The sequence below is a fragment of the Odontomachus brunneus genome, unplaced genomic scaffold (genome assembly GCF_010583005.1).
Source record: "Odontomachus brunneus isolate Ranch 3 - 2012 unplaced genomic scaffold, Obru_v1 Obru_scaffold_016, whole genome shotgun sequence".
NCBI lineage: Eukaryota > Metazoa > Arthropoda > Insecta > Hymenoptera > Formicidae > Odontomachus > Odontomachus brunneus.
Genome location: NW_022639466.1, coordinates 1,803,427 through 1,822,880, shown reverse-complemented (window position 1 = coordinate 1,822,880; position 19,454 = coordinate 1,803,427). Strand labels below are relative to the sequence as shown.

Below are 19,454 nucleotides of genomic sequence, written 5' to 3'. Positions count from 1 at the left end.
TCTCTCTCCCTTTCCCCGGTGCACGGATCGTCCTTTCTTCCCCAGTGCTTTTTGATTTACGGCGCGAGTGCGCTCGAGCGCGCACGACCGCGCCAAACAGTTTCGTCGTCGCGCGGATTTCGCGCCCGCCGTGTATCTCGGACGTAAAGTGGGCCAGCGTTTCCTTATAGTTATCAGCTTGTTTATGCCTCGTTAGGCTGTCGGCCAGCATCGATTCTGGCCAGCGCGATCGGTGGGTGCAGTGTGCGCCTTATCTCGCGCGACCGGTTACCTTGTTCCATCTAATACATGAAACGATACGGGGGCCATGTAACAGTGCATTACACGGACAGTACGACGTGTACGCGGAATCCTCCTGCGCTACCCACACGCACAGCTGCACTCAGCGTTTACATTTTCCAACGACCTCGTTGCGCGACAGCTCGCGACCATCCCGACTAGAAATTTACCCCATAATTCTGATTAAGTTGACCCTAATTAGTTATCTGTGTTGTACAAGGTAAAGTCTTACTAGGTTATGCAACGCAACATGCAATCGAAACCCTTTTTGATAATAAGGAATATTAATAATTAGGATTCAATAATACACACATCATTTTATACGATCCAGATAACTGGTTGGAATCAACCTGATCAGGACCGCGGGGTAAATTTCTAGTCGGGCTCGCCTTGACGACTCCTTCGAGAAGTTCCTCAAAGAAGAGCGCGAGGAGAGTGTGGACATGTTGGCGCGATAACGTCCTTTTCCCGTAAATCGAGTAAGTGGAGTGCCGAAGACGCCATTTTTCGAAGGAAGCCGTGTCTCTTCTCCGCACGTTCCTCGCGAGCGCGCATACGAGCACATTCGGAGGGTGGGTCGCGGCGCGGAGGCAACAGCGTGAGATGGCACGCGGGTGGTAGCGGGGGTGAGTGAGAGAGAATGGGGTGTATGTAGGGGCGCGCTCACACACATAGCGGGCTGGTGGGTGCACCTCAGCCGCCCCCGAGCTGCGCAGAAGTTCCTTCCTTCCGCTTGATCGACATCGATTCCAAGATGGCGGCAGGTCGGCGGTGCGCTCACGGCATACATATCGGCCCATTCTGCGAGCCACCCCGCCCTTAGGGGGACCTCTTTTGCCTCCGCGATCCACCCTCTCTTTCATTCTCTCTTTCTCTGTCTCTTTCTCTCTTTCTCGTTCGCTCGCTCGCTCTCTCACACTCTCCACCACCCATCCTGACGTGCTCGTCCACATTGTAGGGTGAGGTCGTCCTGGGGACGACGCAGAGGTGGGGGCTGGGGGTGGTATAGTCGGCTCACGAGATGTCCGGGCCGATATCGGAATCGCATTAGAACGCCCGCGCCACTTTCGCCCCCGGGAACACCGAACTACCCTCCTTCTCACATCCACCCACTCACTCGTCCGCCGCGTCCCTCTCTACACCGGTCGCCCTCTGCGACTCCTTTTTCCTTCGGCTGCCTCCAGAAATATCGGAGGAGCCTCACGACCACGCCTGCCGACCCACCGACGTGCCTCGGGCCCGAAATGCCGTCTACCACTTATACGCCGGCTATAGAATACTCCTTCTCTCGCAACCCCCTTGTGCGGATTCGCGAGGGTTCGCCGAGTTTTCGGTTAGCTTAGGTTTAACGTTTAGCCTTGAGTGAGGGCGTAAGTCATCTCGCGTTGTTTACCTGTCGTGGAGCGAGGATCTCGTAAGCGAGAGGCTTCGATTCTGCGGATACTCAATTATACGAAGTTATCAATCGCGTGATCCACGCTGAAATTCGTCAAGAAGAGTGGGACAGACTTCGTGGGTAAGAATTTCGGGGCGAGGAATTCGTCGTCGAGTCGGGATTCGCGAATCTTGAACGCTCTCGGTCGAATGTCGGAAAAGGTCACTCGTCTCTGTGTTTCCGTGACCTTCTAAGGTTTTGGCAAGAGAATTTTTCATTTGCGACTTCAGTCACTGCATTGAGACAAAAAGTGTTACCATAATGTCATTGACAACAGTTTTATATGCCTATTGTTACTAATATTTTAGAACTACAAGAAAATATAACTGACGTTGAGAATGGCGCTAGAAAATTTAACTTATTTAAATAACAATAATGATAAAATATTATTTAATTTAATTTTTGCCTAGTTACATTCCAGCTTATTTTCTACTCGAGTTTTTCTTTCACTATTTCTATTGGTATATATTTTTTTTATTTGCAGACGTAATAACCTTTTTCGTAACTGAGAAAAAATACCTGAACATTTAATTGTGGGATACAAAGTGTATTTCCACGAAATGAACTTTTGTCCCGCAAATAAGTTTCCAAGTATTTTTTTCTCGGGATGTGCATGTATGAAATTCCAGAAAAATCAACAGTATCCCGCGAACTATTGCGTTAACTCGCGAACTTCAACGTACCTGCTTGCATTTAGCACGCAGATCGCATCGTCGATAATTCTGTTAAACGAAAAATTCTGTTAAACGATGTAACGGCGCTCTCGTTTGATCACGAAGCTACTTTAGTGGCGAGCCTTGGCCATCGATTTCCCGAGAACCATGAGCAACGGTTTCTTGACTTTTCGTCTGGCGAGCGACCAAGAATGTATGGCGACACTGCGTGGACTTTGACGGGGCCGACTTAACGCTGAGGAAACACGCGCGAAGAACAGGTGAGGGACCGGGGGTGTGTTACGGGCGCCAATGTGTATAAAATTTGCTGCTTGCACAGGGAAATGAGATCCCGCATTGCTCGCCGCTCAAACATCCTTATCGAGCAAGTCCACGCCGCTCGTTAAGGATGCTCCTTCAATTTCGTATGCTCGCGTTCGCTTGGCAGAGGACAACGATCGAGAAGGGTAGCCATCGTATCCCGCTCTGAGGGGTAAGGCGAGCGGCTCGACAGGACAGACTCAGAGGGTAGGAGGGAAAGAGAGGGAGGGAGGGAGAAGACGGAACTGAGAATGAGAGAGACCGAGCAAAGACCCGAAAGCAAAGCCGATTAAGATTCTACCTACTAAGATCGAAATTTCACCTCCCCCTGTTCGGCCCTACCTCGGCGGCGATCCGGAATTTCTATTCCGTCGTATCTCCCTTGCCGTGGCGAATTCCACGTTTCTCCTCAGTCTTGACGCATGACCCGTATAGGTCCCGCTGTAAGGAAGAGCAGAGCGTGGGGACGCGGGAGGGGCGCGCGGCTCGACGCGGAAGAACGTCAAGGAACACCGGAAGTAATCCTTGAAATAATGGCACAGCCTACGCCCGATAAATCCGAAAGGTGGCCTCTATCTTGAGCGCGCCGCAGTGGGTGGAACGACCCCCAACTCCCTTAGCCAGCCAGTCAGCCAGCCAGCCCCAGCCACCCCTCGCGCCTGGATACATTTTCTTCCCCGAGAGAGCACACGCGTGCGTATTATGCGCACGTGTGCGCGCGAGCGAGAGGGTGGCGGGGTGGCGGAGGGGCAGGAGGGGGGGGGAGAGGCAACGGCGAGCGGTCGAGGAAGGGGGATTATGTCTACGTAGGAAAAGAAGGTGGATGGCTGGAGCCGAAAGGTGGAGGTGAAGCGAGCGCGAGCAGTCGAGGGTGGGAGGCGAGGAGGAAGACGAGGACGTGCGAGGGAGAGAACGGAAGATTGATCTGCCGCGCGCGTACCTCCGATACGCGTTTTATTCGTTCCTCTCCCCGCCCGCCCGTCCGTCCGTTCGTTCGCTAGAGCGCTACGCCACCCTTCCTCCAGCTTCCTCCCTTCGCTTTACCTTCGCCCTCAGCCTCGGGATCACCCCCTCGCGCCGCGGCCGCGGCGCCGACGACGGCGGGTGGCGGCGCGCCGAAAAGGGACACGGATAATCGTGTAAACCGCCGCACCTGCCGAGATCGTGGGCTCGCGTAAACATATTTGTAACGTCTCCCCCCTCGTCTTCACGCGGCTTCTCGCGGCGACAACTCGGCGCCGCGCGGAAGCGACTCCTGAAAATTTAAGTGACCCCCGGGTTTAGGTGCGCGAATACGCTCTCAATTATTCACGCGACATCTAGACTTCCGAGAGCTCCGAAAGAGAGAGAGAGAGAGAGAGCGAGAGAGAAAGAGAGATGAGAGAGAGAGGGAGAGAGAGAGAGAGAGAAGGACGGATTCAGCCGAGATATCCCTTGTCGCCGTAATTGTGGTTTTTAAGGGAAAACCTCGGCAGAGACCGCGCGCCGCGGCGATTACGCATCGCGGATTTTTACTTTATAGGTACGATCGTCGCGTCGTGCCGCGGATATACCCGTGTGATGATCATTATTCCGTGGGATTAATCTGTTCGAGGGGATTTGGCGGGATACATGCAGCTCTGGACGACGTCAGAAGTATAATTCACGTACATACTGAGAAAAAGATGCTCGGAAATTTATTTGCGGGATGTGATTCACAGGAATAAACTTTACTTCATAGAAATGAACTTCATATATCTCATAGATAAATTTGCAAACGTCCTCCTCTCAGAGTGTAGAGTGCAAAAGAAATGTGATTTAGTACGTCCGAAGAGGAAACAATTCGGTTGTATTAATATGTGATGTTTGGTTTTGACGAATAAATCAACACGTTTTGGTCGGAACATACAAAATTTCCATGGTTCGGTTGTGACTAAAAAATTTGATTCTACTGTGTTTTCTCTGCAACCAAAACACGTTGGTTCACTACAATCAAACTTCATATTAAGCAGTTCATGTTTCACAACGGAGCTTCTCCATATGTGAAACATGAAAGCGTCTTTATCAAAGTTTTCTACTATAAACTCGCAACAAGATGGAATCAATGCAAAATCTAACGTCTGAAAGTATGTACTTGTCTTATGGAGAATTTTATGAGAAGTCAAAACTGGAAGCATGTTCGCACATATATCACTCGTACTTGATCGGTTGGAAGTCTAAAGTGCATTTAAAATCTGCAGCGAAATTTCCTCGCGTCGCGTGCCGCAATTCCTTCGCAAACATTTCGCATGTTCAAGCGAATTAGCACAGTTATCGAACGGTTTATCGCGCGAGCACATTGTCTGAAACATCGCGAGGGCGCGGGGCGAGGAAAGGGCGGTAAGTGCGCGGATAATGAATCGCCCTTCGCGAGCCGTGCGATCGGACAGGATCATAAATTGACCTCGATATCTCGTCGAGGTCGGATTTCGTTCGGGAATATTTAACATAAAATTGAATTTCGTTATAACGAAGAGCGATCACGGCGCACGGATGAGACGAGGGCGGGAGATGCTTACGGCGTGCAAGAAATCGACTCTTGAAATTATTGCCTGTGAAGGGCGGGGGGAGGGGGAGAGAGAGAGAGAGAAAGAGAGAAAGAGAGAGTAGGAGGGCGGTGGCGAATTTCTACGCGTCATTACGCGAGGATCGAGTCATGAAAATCGGCGAATCGAGCGGCGATTATTCAAACGAAACCTTTAACAAGATTCCCGCCAATCAGCTGCCGTAATGATCCTCAACCGCCAAAGAGGAATCCCCTCCTCCGTCTTCCTTTCCTTTCCTTTCACCCTTCGTCCGAGTTGTGTTCGCCGCGAAACGACGATGGGACGGCATAAGGAAAGGGTAAGAAAGGAAAGGGTCTTTCGCGTCTTTTCGCGCAAATAATGCCGGGAACAGTTGTAGTAGTCGATAATCCCCGTAAACGAGATATTTCGGCGCTAAAGAATACGCGAAGTGAATATTGCATGTATAGGAAAAAAATAATATTTACGCAGTTAAATTGTGATTGTGTGTGTGTGGATATAAAAGTCTCATACATCATAACTCAACTAAAATGCTTGGATCTAACTCTGAATAAATCTGGCTATCTCAAATTAGACAAATTTCAACAATTGATACGGGCTTTACTCCAAATTCAAATCTGAATATTGAAACAAGTTTCAAGTAATGACTATTAATATATAAATCTCACTCTTTGGTATATACATATATATATTTTTCTTTCAGGAATCCTTGAAATATAAAATTAGACACTCTCATGGAGTCTTTCATCAATGACATTCTGTAAATCTTTAAATAATCCCAGACTTTCATGATCATATGATATTATTTCATGGTTTTCATGATATTACGACGTGAGACAATAGATAATGGAAAGTTTATATTTTTTAAAAATGTATTTATAAAATAAATATTCTGCATTGAATTATTATTTTTACAGTAATATAAATTTTTTGTCCTATTGATGCGCAGCAATAAATTTACTAAAACTAACACATAGATTTTTATATTACATTTATCATAACATATTGTTTGAGTTAAATTTTTATAATTTTTTTTATATTTCTTTTCATCGTTTTGTGTGTTAAATATGAATGCAATCTGATCAGTCTTAAGGGACTTAACGTTACTCAGAAATAAACTTTCTATCTCGCAAATAAATTTTCAAGTATTTTTTCTCAGCATATTCTTCTTATATCATGCATCATATCATACACACTGAGAAAAAACACTCAAATATTTATTTGTAGGATATAAAGTTCATTTATAGAAATGGACTTTTATTCATAGAAATAAACTTTGTTTCGCAGAAATAAATTTCACATCTTGCAAATTAAGAAATTTTTTAACATCTTTTTCTTAGTATACACTGAAAAAAAAACATATTTGACAATTTGTTTGTGAAGTTTAATAAGTTGATCTCACGCAAATGAACTTTACTTCACGGAAGTAAACTTTTCATTTTACAGAAATTATCCTTTTATACTCTACACTGAAATTTTCATGTATCTTTTTCTTCCAGTATAGTCATACAAGTCGTACAATACGATCAAAATTTGCGGTGTTTATATTGTCTCCAGAAGGAGCGCTCGAGATTTTCCCAAGTAGCTGTCTACGACGAGTCGCTCGACTGTACCCGGCGACAACGACTGTCCGTTCTCACCCTACACCCCCGATATCGGTAATTGAATGGATCGGAGCGACTTTTCGCGCGCGATAAAGATCAAGCAAGTTCCAAAGCTGCGCGCCGCTTTTAAAGCCCGTGCTTTCGAGCTCCGGCACAACTTGGTCGGTGCACGCCAGATTTCTCATTACGCGGAACCTACCTACACAAACGTACGCTCACTCGCTCTCTCTCTCGCGCGCGCGCGCGCACGCACGCACGACGCCGTTTTCCCTCCGCCGCGCCGACTGCCGTTGATACTCGATCGCGCTCTCGCTGCTGCGGCGGCGGGCAGAGGTAAGAGAGGGTGAAGTGAGGGCGGCGAACGAATAAGGGGCGGAAAAGTGCGAGACGGAGGAAGGAAATGGCGAGCGGAGGAGGTCGGGGTGGTAGTTTCGAAAATTCCCATCGCAGTCTGGAGTTGCACGCCCGGCTTTTCCGACGCCTCTTCCCGTTCGCCTCTTCCATTTCCTCTCTCTCGTATACTCTTCCTTCTCCTTTTTTCCCGCCCTCCGACTCCGCGCACCCTCCCGCCGCTCCCGCCCTTCCTCCCTCTCTCCCGTCCCCCGCCAACCCGCCTTTGCCCTGCTCTGCCGGAGCCGCCTGCACTCCGCGGGCTCTCACCCCGTTTTACCCGGGCGAGCGCAAATTTATTCCGTCGACTCGGCGACGGCGTCGGGTGGAATCGCAGTACTTTATACTCGTCGAGAATCGATAGACAGCCGCGCACGGATATGGAAGCACTATATTTTCCCTCGTCGCACCTCCGTGTCGCTCTCCCGGAAGCCTTGTTGTCAATAAAGAGAGCACTTTCCCGGCACGGACTTTCATTATTTCTTTCTTTACACCCGCGGCCATCCACCGTTCCGCCGTCGCCGCCGCCGACGCTGACGCCGGCGACGACGATCGGATGTCGTTCGACGCGCGATTCTCTCATGGAGTCGCTCATTTCGATTTGTAACTCGGGGCCATCCGCGATTCCGGTATTTCCCGATAATTAGCCACGAGTCAAAGTCGCTCGTGAAAACTGCCGTTTCGTGAAATCGCGAGCACTTCTTCTTCGAGGAAGAAAATGTCGCGGTATCGCGAGTAATCGCACTGAAAGAAAAAACACCTGAGAAATGTGAAATTTTTACTCTGTGGGTACGCTGAGACGACAAAGTGGTTAATCTCACTGAAACTTTAGCCACTCTCTGGGTGTCAACTATACCCAAACAGACTTTTATGATTATCACGTACTATATATCATGTCTATTAAATTAATCGTTAAATTTACATTATGCAATAATAGTGCTCTATTGTTATATTTTTGTAGCAACAGATTTATTGAAGATTTAACAACACGGAGTAACGAAATATAAATACGGAAGGAATTATCATGAATTTGCTCTAAACAATGCGAAGGACAATATGAATATCTGAGCGAAATGATACGCGCGATGATGAGCTGTAGTGGCGTCATCTGCCGTTATATATTTATATATTAGGTCAAACTGAACAAAAAAATCCTCTACCATTTTGCAAATGACTACATAGACTTTTAGATATTAATTAAAAATAATTATCGCACACAATCATATAACCATCTATTGTTGTATCTTCTTTCATTAATAACTAAAAATTTGTATGCTTATTTGCAAAATGATAAAAGGCTTGTTTGTTCAATTTGATCTAATATACAAGCACATGGCAGATGTCGCCACTACAACTCATTATTATACTATATCACGCATGATTAGTCTTTTTTAATTAATATCTCGACTATTACTACAAATATCGCAAAACTATCGTATAAGACTTTTATATTCACATTAATTCGTTCCTAGAAAAAATTGCGAAGAAGAGTCTGGGACATCCTGTATACATGATATTAGTACTCACCGCGCGAATAAACATTTTTTATTTCTTAGGCATTTTTTCTCTCGGTGCACAATCGTCAATTCGGTTGGTGAAACTCGATTTTAATTAGCGGGCAATATATATGGGAATAATAATAATTGTGATTTCGTTCCCGCCGACAAAAACACGCACGGATAATGCGCGCGCGCGCGTAGAGAACACTCTCGACGAGTATATTCAACGGGCACGGATTTCGAATAAAATAAACGGCGGAAGTATCGGGAGGCGAGGAGGAGGGAGGCTTTTCCTCCGTCCATATCGTGTATGAAATTATTGCAAATCGATGGAAATGTTTGCTCGCTTCTCATCGGGATTGCGTCCAGTCACAAGAAAACATGTAACGTCCGAGAGCGCGCTATATCACACGCGAGTGTTGCGCTCGCCGACATAAACGGAACAATATTTCTGCGCGAGCACACGCGCCACTTTTCAATCTTCCGCCGTTTCGACCCTCGCCCGACCAAACAACCTAATCGACGCGAACGCGAGTCCGAATTCGACGCTCGATCAGCACGCAGAAACAGCACGTAATCCCGCTACGAAGGGTTGAAAATACACGATTCTCTTTCCGATCCCCCTTTCTCTCTTTCTTTCTTTCTCTTTCCGTCGCTCGTGCTTCTCCCTCTTTGAGCACGCCACCGCTAAAACGCGGACAACGACGTGGTCTCTGCCACTACTCCCTTCGCTCGCTCTCTCCTTTTCATCATTCCCATACCCGTAAATACGGAGAAGATGGAACCCCGGCGTCTCGGCCGCCGTAGACGGTTATCCGCAACGGTGGTTAAAGAGAGCGAGGAAGAAAGTCAGATTTTTAGAGACCGGTCCGATGCACAGCCGCAGGGTAACTTGGCAAAGCAACTTTTGGAACCTTCTTCCTATCGTGAAAAACGTTACCGGAGTCGTGGGCGACGGTGGTGGCGGTGGCGGCGGCTGCTGCTGCTGCCACGGGGCGGAGGCGGACGTGCGGGGATGGTCGACGAGAGTCGGTAAGAGAGGGAGGGAAAAGATTTAGAAGGTGTGGTAGGGGCCGCGAGTCGGAATCAAAGGAGTCCAAAGAGCTTTTCCAGGCTTCTCTCCCTCGCCCGGCTAGATTGAACTTCTTTTCCGCTCAGGAGTTTTCCTATTACTCCAAATTTTCAAGCCGCGCGGCGAGGCAGCCGTGTCCGCGTTCGTGGTCGCGCCCGCGACGGTTTACATGCACATAATGTACGACGGTTTTTACATGCGTGCACGTGGGCGTATATATGTATGTACAATTCGATCGCTACTGAGCGAATGCCGGAGCTGCGCGCGCGGGCCCCGACCACGTTAATTAATATCGTGCGAACTTGCATGTGTGCGCTTATACGCGCGTATGTAAAGTTATCGGAGCGTTTTTTCCATCGGCGGGAATGCGCTGAAATGTGGTGTTTTTCTATCGAACTACCTTTTTTCCCCTGTGCTTATGAATAAATTAATTTTTCGTTGTTGAAGAGGTAGACAGAAATACAAACTGATTGTTTCGTTAACCTGTTCGGGACGGGCATTTTTTCCAATTCAAAATTCGCCAATTAACATTTTTTTCTTTTTCTTTTTACTTCCTTTTTTTTATAAAAGTTTTTAGCCCCATTTTGTAGTATTCGAAATCTTAAATTATATTTTGATAAAATTGTAGCTAATTAATGGACTAATGGATGGATTAAAGATATTATATAAGTATCAAAGTGATGTGTCTCACTATTTGGGAAAACATGGTCCAAAGAGATACGTATTCTTTCGAAATGTATCGTTAGAATGTTTACAGAAAACGTACACGAAATGTTGCAAAAGTAACGAGATGACAGTCTTTATCAATAAAATAATATAGATTATAAATGCTGATAATATTTATAAATTTAGGATGACTTTTTTTATTAAGCTACAATTAACTTGATTGTCGATTAATCCCGTTATGACTTGCAAACAATTATTGCTAGATACAACAGAATTAATCGTCGATTTTAACATATACAGGACCTTTATAGAAAACGTATAGGAAATGTTACAAGAAAAATGGAAGATGTTTGAGTCTTTAGGAATAAAATTATACGAATTATAAATGTTAATAATACTTATTAATTTAGGGTGATTTTTACCAAGCTTCGATTAACTTGATCGTCGATTAATTGCGTTGTGACCTGCAAATAGTTATTAGCCAACTCTTGCAACGTTAAAATCGTCGATTTTATCATACAGCGCGCGTTTCCTCTCGCTGTTTGTTATTTGAAAAATCAATCGACTCGATAATAAATTCAGGTGTCTGGAATGACAGATAAGAATCCGCGAAAAAAATCGATCTCAATTGGAGATTTTTCCGTCGTTCTCGAAAATGCTCGTCGTGTCAGATCGCGAAGAAGGACCTTTCTTAGGGAATTGGAAGAAAACCAAGCGAACGTTGGGACCGAACTAAAATAACGACCGGCGTTCCGTCAATTTTAGACGCGCGATTCTATAGAAATCGTTAAAACGTCCCGGAATGTTAAAGAGAAAGCGTCTCTCTCGCGAGAGAGCGAATGGCATCGCCGGCTTAAGGATTCCTGCCGTGAGGCAGCATAACGACACGTTAAAGGCGTCTCATTAGTACCTCCACTTTAAAGCAAGATTCCCCTAGCCTCCCTCCTCCGTCGCATTCTTTCTCTCTCACCCTTGACTGGGCCGCCTAAGTAAAAATCAATAATTCCTTTATCGTACAAATTAACGTTAAGCATATTCCACCCTCGTACACGAGGCCTACTGCCGACGTTACACCGTTTCCTGCCGCTCTGTCCTGCATAATATCACGAAATCGCGCCGACTACGCGCCCGTTCCTCTTACTATGCACGTTTCTCCGTCCTTTGCCCTTTCCCCTGAAATTCCAACCAAGATCTCGTCAACAGCACGTTTAATGCCGCCACGACGATGTGGATAAAATTGTCCGCTGTCGCAAACGTTTATTGAAGTAATGAGGGTCGCTTGCGTCATAAGTCACGTTTTGTCCCCCTCAAGTCGATATCCGCGCGAAATATTTTACGACCCGGAGCCTGATCCAATATATGCTCGTCATTGTTAACAATGATTTGCGTTCGCAAACTAATGGACAACTTATCGATTCTTGGCACGAGTGATGAAGAAGAATAAATATTTGCTATCCTCGTCATGGAAATTATTTATGACTGGGTTCGCGGCGATAAAAGCAGCAGAGGACTATGTGCACGCAACTACGTTACGACGTAGCTGGGAGTTTCTGTCGACAAGTTACCCCAGGAATTATACAAATTCAAAATTCTATTGGATTGACAGAAGTGTTAGATAACTATAAGAATTGAGAATCGCAAAGAAGTCGATTTTACGGAGAGAGAATATTATATTGTGTTTTTCCATATATAAATTATCTTTTATTTTACTATAGTCTAGTAGTGGTGGAGTAGACTGTCAGTAAAGTCTATCTTGCTAAGGGGAACGTATTAAATCTTGCTAAAATTTTCCTATTTATCTGTTAACAAATTGTTTAAAATGGCATATTTCAACTTCTGAAATATAAATAGCACATACGAAGTGAAAGGATACTCAATTACTGCAGACTATCGATCTATCCCTCGATTGCAAAATTCTACTTTTACTATAAAATTCTCTTCGTGTAGGTATTGGTAAATCCCCGGACGAGGATAGCAAATATTTTCATTCTCTTCCAATAAGTGCACCGAGAGAAATTGTTCGATAAGAGATTAACAAATGGATATTTCCGATCAAGATACTGATGAAAATTTTGTATCCGATCAAGAAACATCCGATGAGAAATTGCATTGCATCGACGAGTATATCGGTTCATAATTTTTTGATCGGTTTGTCTGATGAAATGTAATTATGATCGGAAGTATTCGATTAAATTTAATCGAATATTCTGATCGGATATAAAAATTCGTCGGTATTTTGATCGGAAATATCTGTTTGTTAATTTTTTATCGGATAATTTCTCTTAGTGTGAGGTTTAAGAATCACGTTGAAACAGCAACGTTACTTTCGCAATGACGTCAAAATTTCTCCGACAATTCTTCCATTCCTTTCCCGAGTCACTTTCCTCTCCACTTTGCATGGAGAGATATTATTCCAGCTAAAACTGCGGTCCAAATCGGGAACACTCGGTTCGAACCACGGCGCACCGAGGTTTGCCATTGCAGCGCATAATGCGTTTCATATATTGTGCAATTCTTAATAATTATTCAGTCGCACACGACGTATAAACAGTAACAATACCGCAACGTTGTTTACAACCGCCGCAACGTTCGCGACGGGAAACGTGTTTGCGCGCGGAATCGCGTCCGACGAGTAATTTCGCGCGCGACGCATTGCACCGGCGAGTATTTATAATTCGCCGAGCGCACACACACGCGACATTATTATCGTCGCTATTATTATCGTCTCACATGACCGCGCGTGGAATCGATAACTACTTAAATGAACATATGCTTGGGTCGGATATAGTCCGTCGGGGCATGATGTTGACCGACAGCACGGATTCATTAAGTCAGTCGCCGATGAGTGATCGCGCAGCTTTAACGATGAATATTGCGGGCGCCATAAGTACTCTGGTATTTATGGGAGTCTTATCGGTTTCTACTTGAGCTGTGTAGCGTGTAAATCGCGTATTTTCTCAGAATACATTACTTGTGTGAGTAAAGTATTCTCAACTTTATATGTCACTGAATACAAATATATATCATTGAATTAAAACACAATAGTCTCATCTAAGAAAATTGGTAGTAGAGGAAATATTGTAGTAAAGATTATAACAAAATTTTGTAATCGTGTGGACCGTGCAAAAATTATAATTGGAATATTTTAGTTTAACAACGTTGTTACGCACATTTGACTCTTCACTGCAAAATTATTGTAATTGCTTGGATGTTTTTTATATCATATACTCGGTAGATCGTTCAATTTACTATTTTTATAGTAATTTGTATTATAATGTCAGAATGTAGTCCAGCTTTACAAAAAAGACATTGAAAATTATATATATAATCTTAATATAAAATTTTCACTGCAATATTTTCTCTATGCAGACTTTTAAAGACGTGTCTCATTTTAATACTTGATTACTTTAGGGATATATTCTTTTTAGTTGAATTAAATTGCACTTTTTGCTTTTAGAGTAAAACAAGTATAGAGGATACGTACACATAGCGATATCTCCTTTTTTTTATCAGATACAATGATGAGCCAAAAAAAAAAACGGTTTTAGATACAATTAATTAATTTTTAAACAGCAATAAGATGTAATAATAAAAATTATGAAAATGTTCTTTCTCATAAAGAAAAACAAGATTATTTTTACTTTTTTAAATGGAAATATACGTACTTTTATCTGTAGTAAAAAGGATCAAAACATATTTAATAGGAACTTATAATATTATTTTATACTAACATTTAACAGTAAAAATACAGACAGAAAATGCGATAATGTTTGTTTGTTTTCTGCAAAACTCCGTTCTTTGCAATGTGTAACTTTTTATGTCGCATCAATTAGGATATTTTGATCTATGTTTGCATGCTTGTGCTCCTTCTAGCCGTGAACTAACGATAAAGATAACATGATTTACTGTCAAATTTGTCTTGACTTTCTTTACAATACTGTGGGTGAATAAATATTTCCAGATCTGGGATTCCATCTAAAAAAAAAAATAATAAAAATGATCTTGACTTTTACACGAAGAAAAAAAGAATATTTTTGAAATTTTTATTGTTGCATCTTGTTGCCGTTTAAAAACTGATTAACTGCATCTAGAACCTTTTCCTCTCCGATTATTGTAACTGGTAAAAATATAGTGAACATCGTTACACATACACACACACACCCTGTGTTAATCTAGAAGTTAAAAGTGAAGAAGCTTAGTGAAGCAGAAAAGGAGTAAAGTTCCAGTGCGACACTGCTTCAGGTAAAAAGTGCAGACCTGCGGCACCTCTTAATACATCGCGCTTCATGTAAATTCTTCGCAGAGAGTTGGGAGGGAAAGGCTCGTCGGGCTCGAACATGTGGAAATTCCACGCATTCGTCGCGGCTTGACGAATAACGAGCGATGCGTGGCGATAAGGTTTCGACTGTCACGCTGGCCGATGCGACCTGGTGCGGCTATCGAGGTGCTTATCGGACGACATAACGGTGTCCGTGGTCGTGTGGCAAATAAATAAGCCGCCTTATTATGTAACACGTTCCCATCGTGCTTGTATGCACGTGAAATTAAGATAACGAAGTCGCAGCGCCGCGAAGGCACGCTGCTTCGTTGGCTTTCTCGGCCCTGAGGAAGGCGACGATGCCTCACGCGATAGTGGATTCTGTTACTTTCACATACATACATACACACAACAGATAATGATAGTGGTAATTTGAGGAATTACTTGATGATTCTGTTAGTAGTTACTTAACGATCGTTCTCGTAATAGCTGTTTGATTTGAAGCATTACGTAACGATGAATGACACTAATCACGATCATTCGTGGTGATTCGAGGAAAAACGGATTCTATGTCGTTACTGTTTTCAAATGGATGTCTATGCGTTGGCTTATAGTGCAACTGTAATTTATTAGACACTTTACGAGTATGTTTTCGGTATTAAACAAAGAGATCACTTCTGTCTGGCATGAAAAGAATTTCACAGTAAAAATTACTGTCGAACTTTGCAATCAAGGATACATATCGACTTGATTTATTATTCTTCCGTTCCACACACTAAGGGAAGAAATGTTCAAGAAATAAGGGATATTTATATTCGGTGAGCACTGATAACATATTTATTCTAATGGACAATACTTCCCAAATAAGAAAATATATATTTTCTCAAAGCCTGAGCTTTTCATGAAAACAACAGTTTGTTCTATTTATGTAGAAGGATTTAAATTGAAGTAAATATGTTATCAGTATTCAATACCGAATAAGTAATTTTTTATTATTTAGATACGTTTTCTCTCACAGTGCACGCATGCTATTTATATTTTAGGAACAGTGAAATATCTACTGTTGGAAAGATTAAGTACACTCCTCGGCAAGATAAATTTCACTGGTTTGTTCCTGCGAGATATGATAGCGTTGAAAATAATGTATATACGTGAAAAAAGCTGTTTTCTCCGCGCATGTGTCCTCATTCACGCGTATCGAGCAAAGGTGAAATGAGAGCACAATTTGCTGCGTTTCATTACGTCCACGCGAGAACGTTGCGAAAGCGTCGCCGCCAATATTAACGCGCGTTTTCATTTTCTGTTGCAGGTAGGCGGAAAGCGAAGGAAGCTCTCCAGCGGTCACATCGTCACGGCGATCGCGGATTCTCGATAGAAAACACGAAAACGGCGCATCACGTGTACTCGCGACTTGACCTTGACTCGCCGCGGCGTCGGAACGCTAAGAGGTTTACCTCGGTAAACCCTGGTATCTCGGGATACCACTCGGGGTCTCGGTCGAGGGATTAAGACGGGGTTGTTGAGCAGCAGGACGACACGCGGGGCGACGGTGACGCTGACAGAGAGACAGAGAGAGGCGGGGAGAAGACGCGGGGGCGAGAATGAGAAAGGAAAAGGAGAGAGAGCCTGTAACCGTACGCCCGTATAATTGATTGAGTCTAATGAGTTAAAGAGGATGTGCCACGGTCGCGCTCGATGGCAAAAATTAAAGAGTTCCGTCTAGGTCATGAAGGCGACAGCGGGGCCGCGGCACAGAGAAAGTACGGGAACTTGGCTACTTCCCCCTCTCCGCCCCTTCGTTGACCCCCTCCCGCCCCCCTCCCCTCCGTCAGCCCCTCGCCGCGCTTCTTCCGGCATCTCATTCGGCGTCCACGTCGACCGTCGGCGCGGGAAGCGCTGATTGTAAATTAGTTAAAGGAGATGCTTCATTAGGCGGGGAGAGACCGTCTCGCGCTTCTTGAAGGCCTCCCTGCGTTTAGCTGTTTTTAAAGGGGCTCGCGCGGCATAATAACCGGCGCTCTCCTCCGTGGAGGCGCGCGCGCCCGAGCAATTACGTAACTCCATAAGAGACGAGATGAAACGAGCTGCGTTTTATTATCGGCGAAACGACTGCGACTGCGACTGCGACGGAGGACGAGTCGGGTTTTTCAGTCACGCGATCGCGCGCCGGCTTTCCACCTTTTCCGTTGATTTTTATTCCCGCGGCGGGGATGAGGTCACGGCCGAGAGACGAGTTATGAATAACACGAGCGAGATACGCGGTAACGAGAGTCGTGCACTCGCTCGATGATTGTTGCAAGATATATTTGTAGATCTCCTATCTCTCACACGTATCGCGTTCGCGTACTCCTACTACCTAGGATATATATATATCTATTGCGAATCTCCCTGACTTCTTTGTACACGCATAATTGGTTGGCGTATGAGCGGACAAGTAGTCCGGATGCTTGATGGAAAAATTACAATCACACCAATTACTCAATGGAAAAGTAGTATCAGCGATCGCTCACGAGCAATCAAGTGTTTCGAAATGAAATGCAAGTGGGTAGAATTCCCACGTGTTCGAGCGAACATTCCTCGCTCTCCTCTCCGAGGAGGACTCAAACGCAGCGGATATATTAAGAGTATTTATAGACAGTTACGCGTACTTCCAAATGAGGCACACTTAAAAGTCCGCAGACAAAGCTGTTATTTGATCAATCGATTTTATAACAAGTTGAACAGCTTTCCCACATAAGTAGCTCATAAAAAAATACTGCTTACATCCACGTAAATTTTCATGACTATCACGACGTGAGATAATCAATGAAGGACAATCAATGAAGGACAATCAATGAAGGACATTTTTTTATTATATTTATGAAGCAAATTTACTGTGTTGAATTAATTATTAAATTATTTAACATATTAATGCAATTATCAAATATATTAAATTTTTTATTATATTAATGTAGCAAAAAATTTGGTAAAAGTTTTACTCAGATTTTTGTATCTCACACGACACTTTAATTTAAAAATATTTTCCTTATTTATACTTGCGCTATATATAAACTACTCGTTAGGAATTCAACCAAATCGACTGGAAAATTTACTATCAAATTTATTTACTCTACCTATTTGGGTATATTATATAGTGTTCTCAAGTGGAAACTGATAAAGAATAAGCATTTTGCAATTAAGAGAAACCGAGGCTAGTTGACTATCGGGGTAAGCTGACAAAATTTAGAAAAGAAGCCTGCCACTTTCTAACAAGTTACAGAATTACAAAAAAACAAGCAAGATTTTTGTCAACATATTAGAAATGACTTTTAAATCCCTGTTTGCTTGATTCTGAAATCTTAAAGAACAGTAGAAATAATCAATTTTGCCAGCTTTTACTCCAGTAGCCAGCTAACCCTCCCTTATTTGCCTAGATAGACAGGTGTACGTATATTTGGCAGTAACTGTCTATTTGTTAAAAGTTGCATCCCTTATGAATGATTATGTACGGCATTCATTTATTTATCGCGCGGAATGGCGAAGTAAAAATACGAAAAAGATGATAAAAATTCGCTCAAGACACTAAGTCATTTAACATGTAACATGAAAATCTGGGGGAAAACTTTCAGCAAATTTCTTGCTGTACATCAATATATCTAAAGATTCACGCTATTTTATGATGTAAATTTCGTAATTAATTAGTATATTCGCTTCATAAATATAATGAAGACAAAGTTTGTCTGGTTTGTGATAACTGCCGGGAACCTCTCTAATAATTAAGTCTCGAATTTCGTAGGGTTTTGCCATTAACTTAACCGATTACGTCGGAGAGGAAGCAGAGACGAACGCCTCGCGAGTCTCGCTCGACATGCGAGAGCCTCGAATCCGCTTCGAAGCGAATTACCCAGTTCGCTCCCCTCCTATCCCAATCGGAGCGTTTACGGGCCCGTCTCTCTCGTCTACGCGATATTACTTTTCGGCAGGCTCGCGGGCTTCGCGCGCTGGCTCGCTCTCGTCGACGTCTTTTCAATTTGCACAGAGATGAAAAAGGTGGTAGCGGCGATAGGTAGATAGCGAAACGGACGGCGGACGCAAGGGGAACGTCCGTGGACTGACGCGGCGCAGTGTGCGGCAGGACGGAGGCACCGTCGCGGCTGGCGCGGTGTCTTCCGCATCCCCAAGGGAAATTATTGACAGTCAGCGAGGAAATGACGTCGTAAATACCACGCCAAGGCGAAGCCGCCGCCAGCCCGCCCATCCGCTCGCTTTTCTGCTCTTGCTCCTCCAATTCCTCCACCACTCTTTCGTTCTGCACATCGTCCTTCGTCCTCCATCCGTGGGTTTTCTTAGCTCCCTTCCTTGCGCGTGTGCTACGTTAATCCTAGCAAATGTTTCCAACGCGCTCGCGGGCTAGGAAAGTACGCCCGTCTACTTGCGTATACGGACCGACATAACATTCACGCAATATAATTAATTTTTTACTAATATTTACTAACCATGTTATGGTCACTAATATTTTCTAACGGTACATTTGTTCCTGAATATTAAAATAAAGTTATCACAATGACAGATTAAGATGGAAATACCAGGATGTCTGAAAATGTACCTAATTCTAGACATTTTTATTATTTCAGTCTCTAAATACGAAAATTTAAACTTCCAACAATCTTTAAATACCAAAATTAAACTTATATATATATATATATATATATATATATATATATATATATATATATATATATATATATATATATT

The 19,454-nt window shown here is 43.8% G+C and overlaps 2 protein-coding genes across 7 annotated transcripts in view; one reads left to right on the top strand and one right to left on the bottom strand.

The window, feature by feature from the left end:
• The window catches only part of LOC116841577, a 300,634-nt gene that overhangs the window by 123,649 nt on the left and 157,531 nt on the right, over nucleotides 1-19,454 (bottom strand). The gene's annotated exons all lie outside the window — the stretch shown is intronic.
• LOC116841576 (UPF0489 protein C5orf22 homolog) overlaps nucleotides 1-19,454 on the top strand; it is a 503,768-nt gene that overhangs the window by 359,015 nt on the left and 125,299 nt on the right. For 3 of the 4 annotated variants that reach the window (XR_004377574.1, XR_004377573.1, XM_032809667.1), the window contains one exon: nucleotides 16,030-19,392. The exons of the other annotated variant lie outside the window; for it this stretch is intronic. Coding sequence is in view for 1 of the 3 variants with exons in the window: in XM_032809667.1 (XP_032665558.1) it covers nucleotides 16,030-16,033 (4 nt within the window). In the remaining 2 variants the exon portion in view is untranslated. Of the gene's footprint in view, nucleotides 1-16,029; nucleotides 19,393-19,454 lie in introns of those variants that run through there. 4 annotated transcript variants of the gene reach the window in all.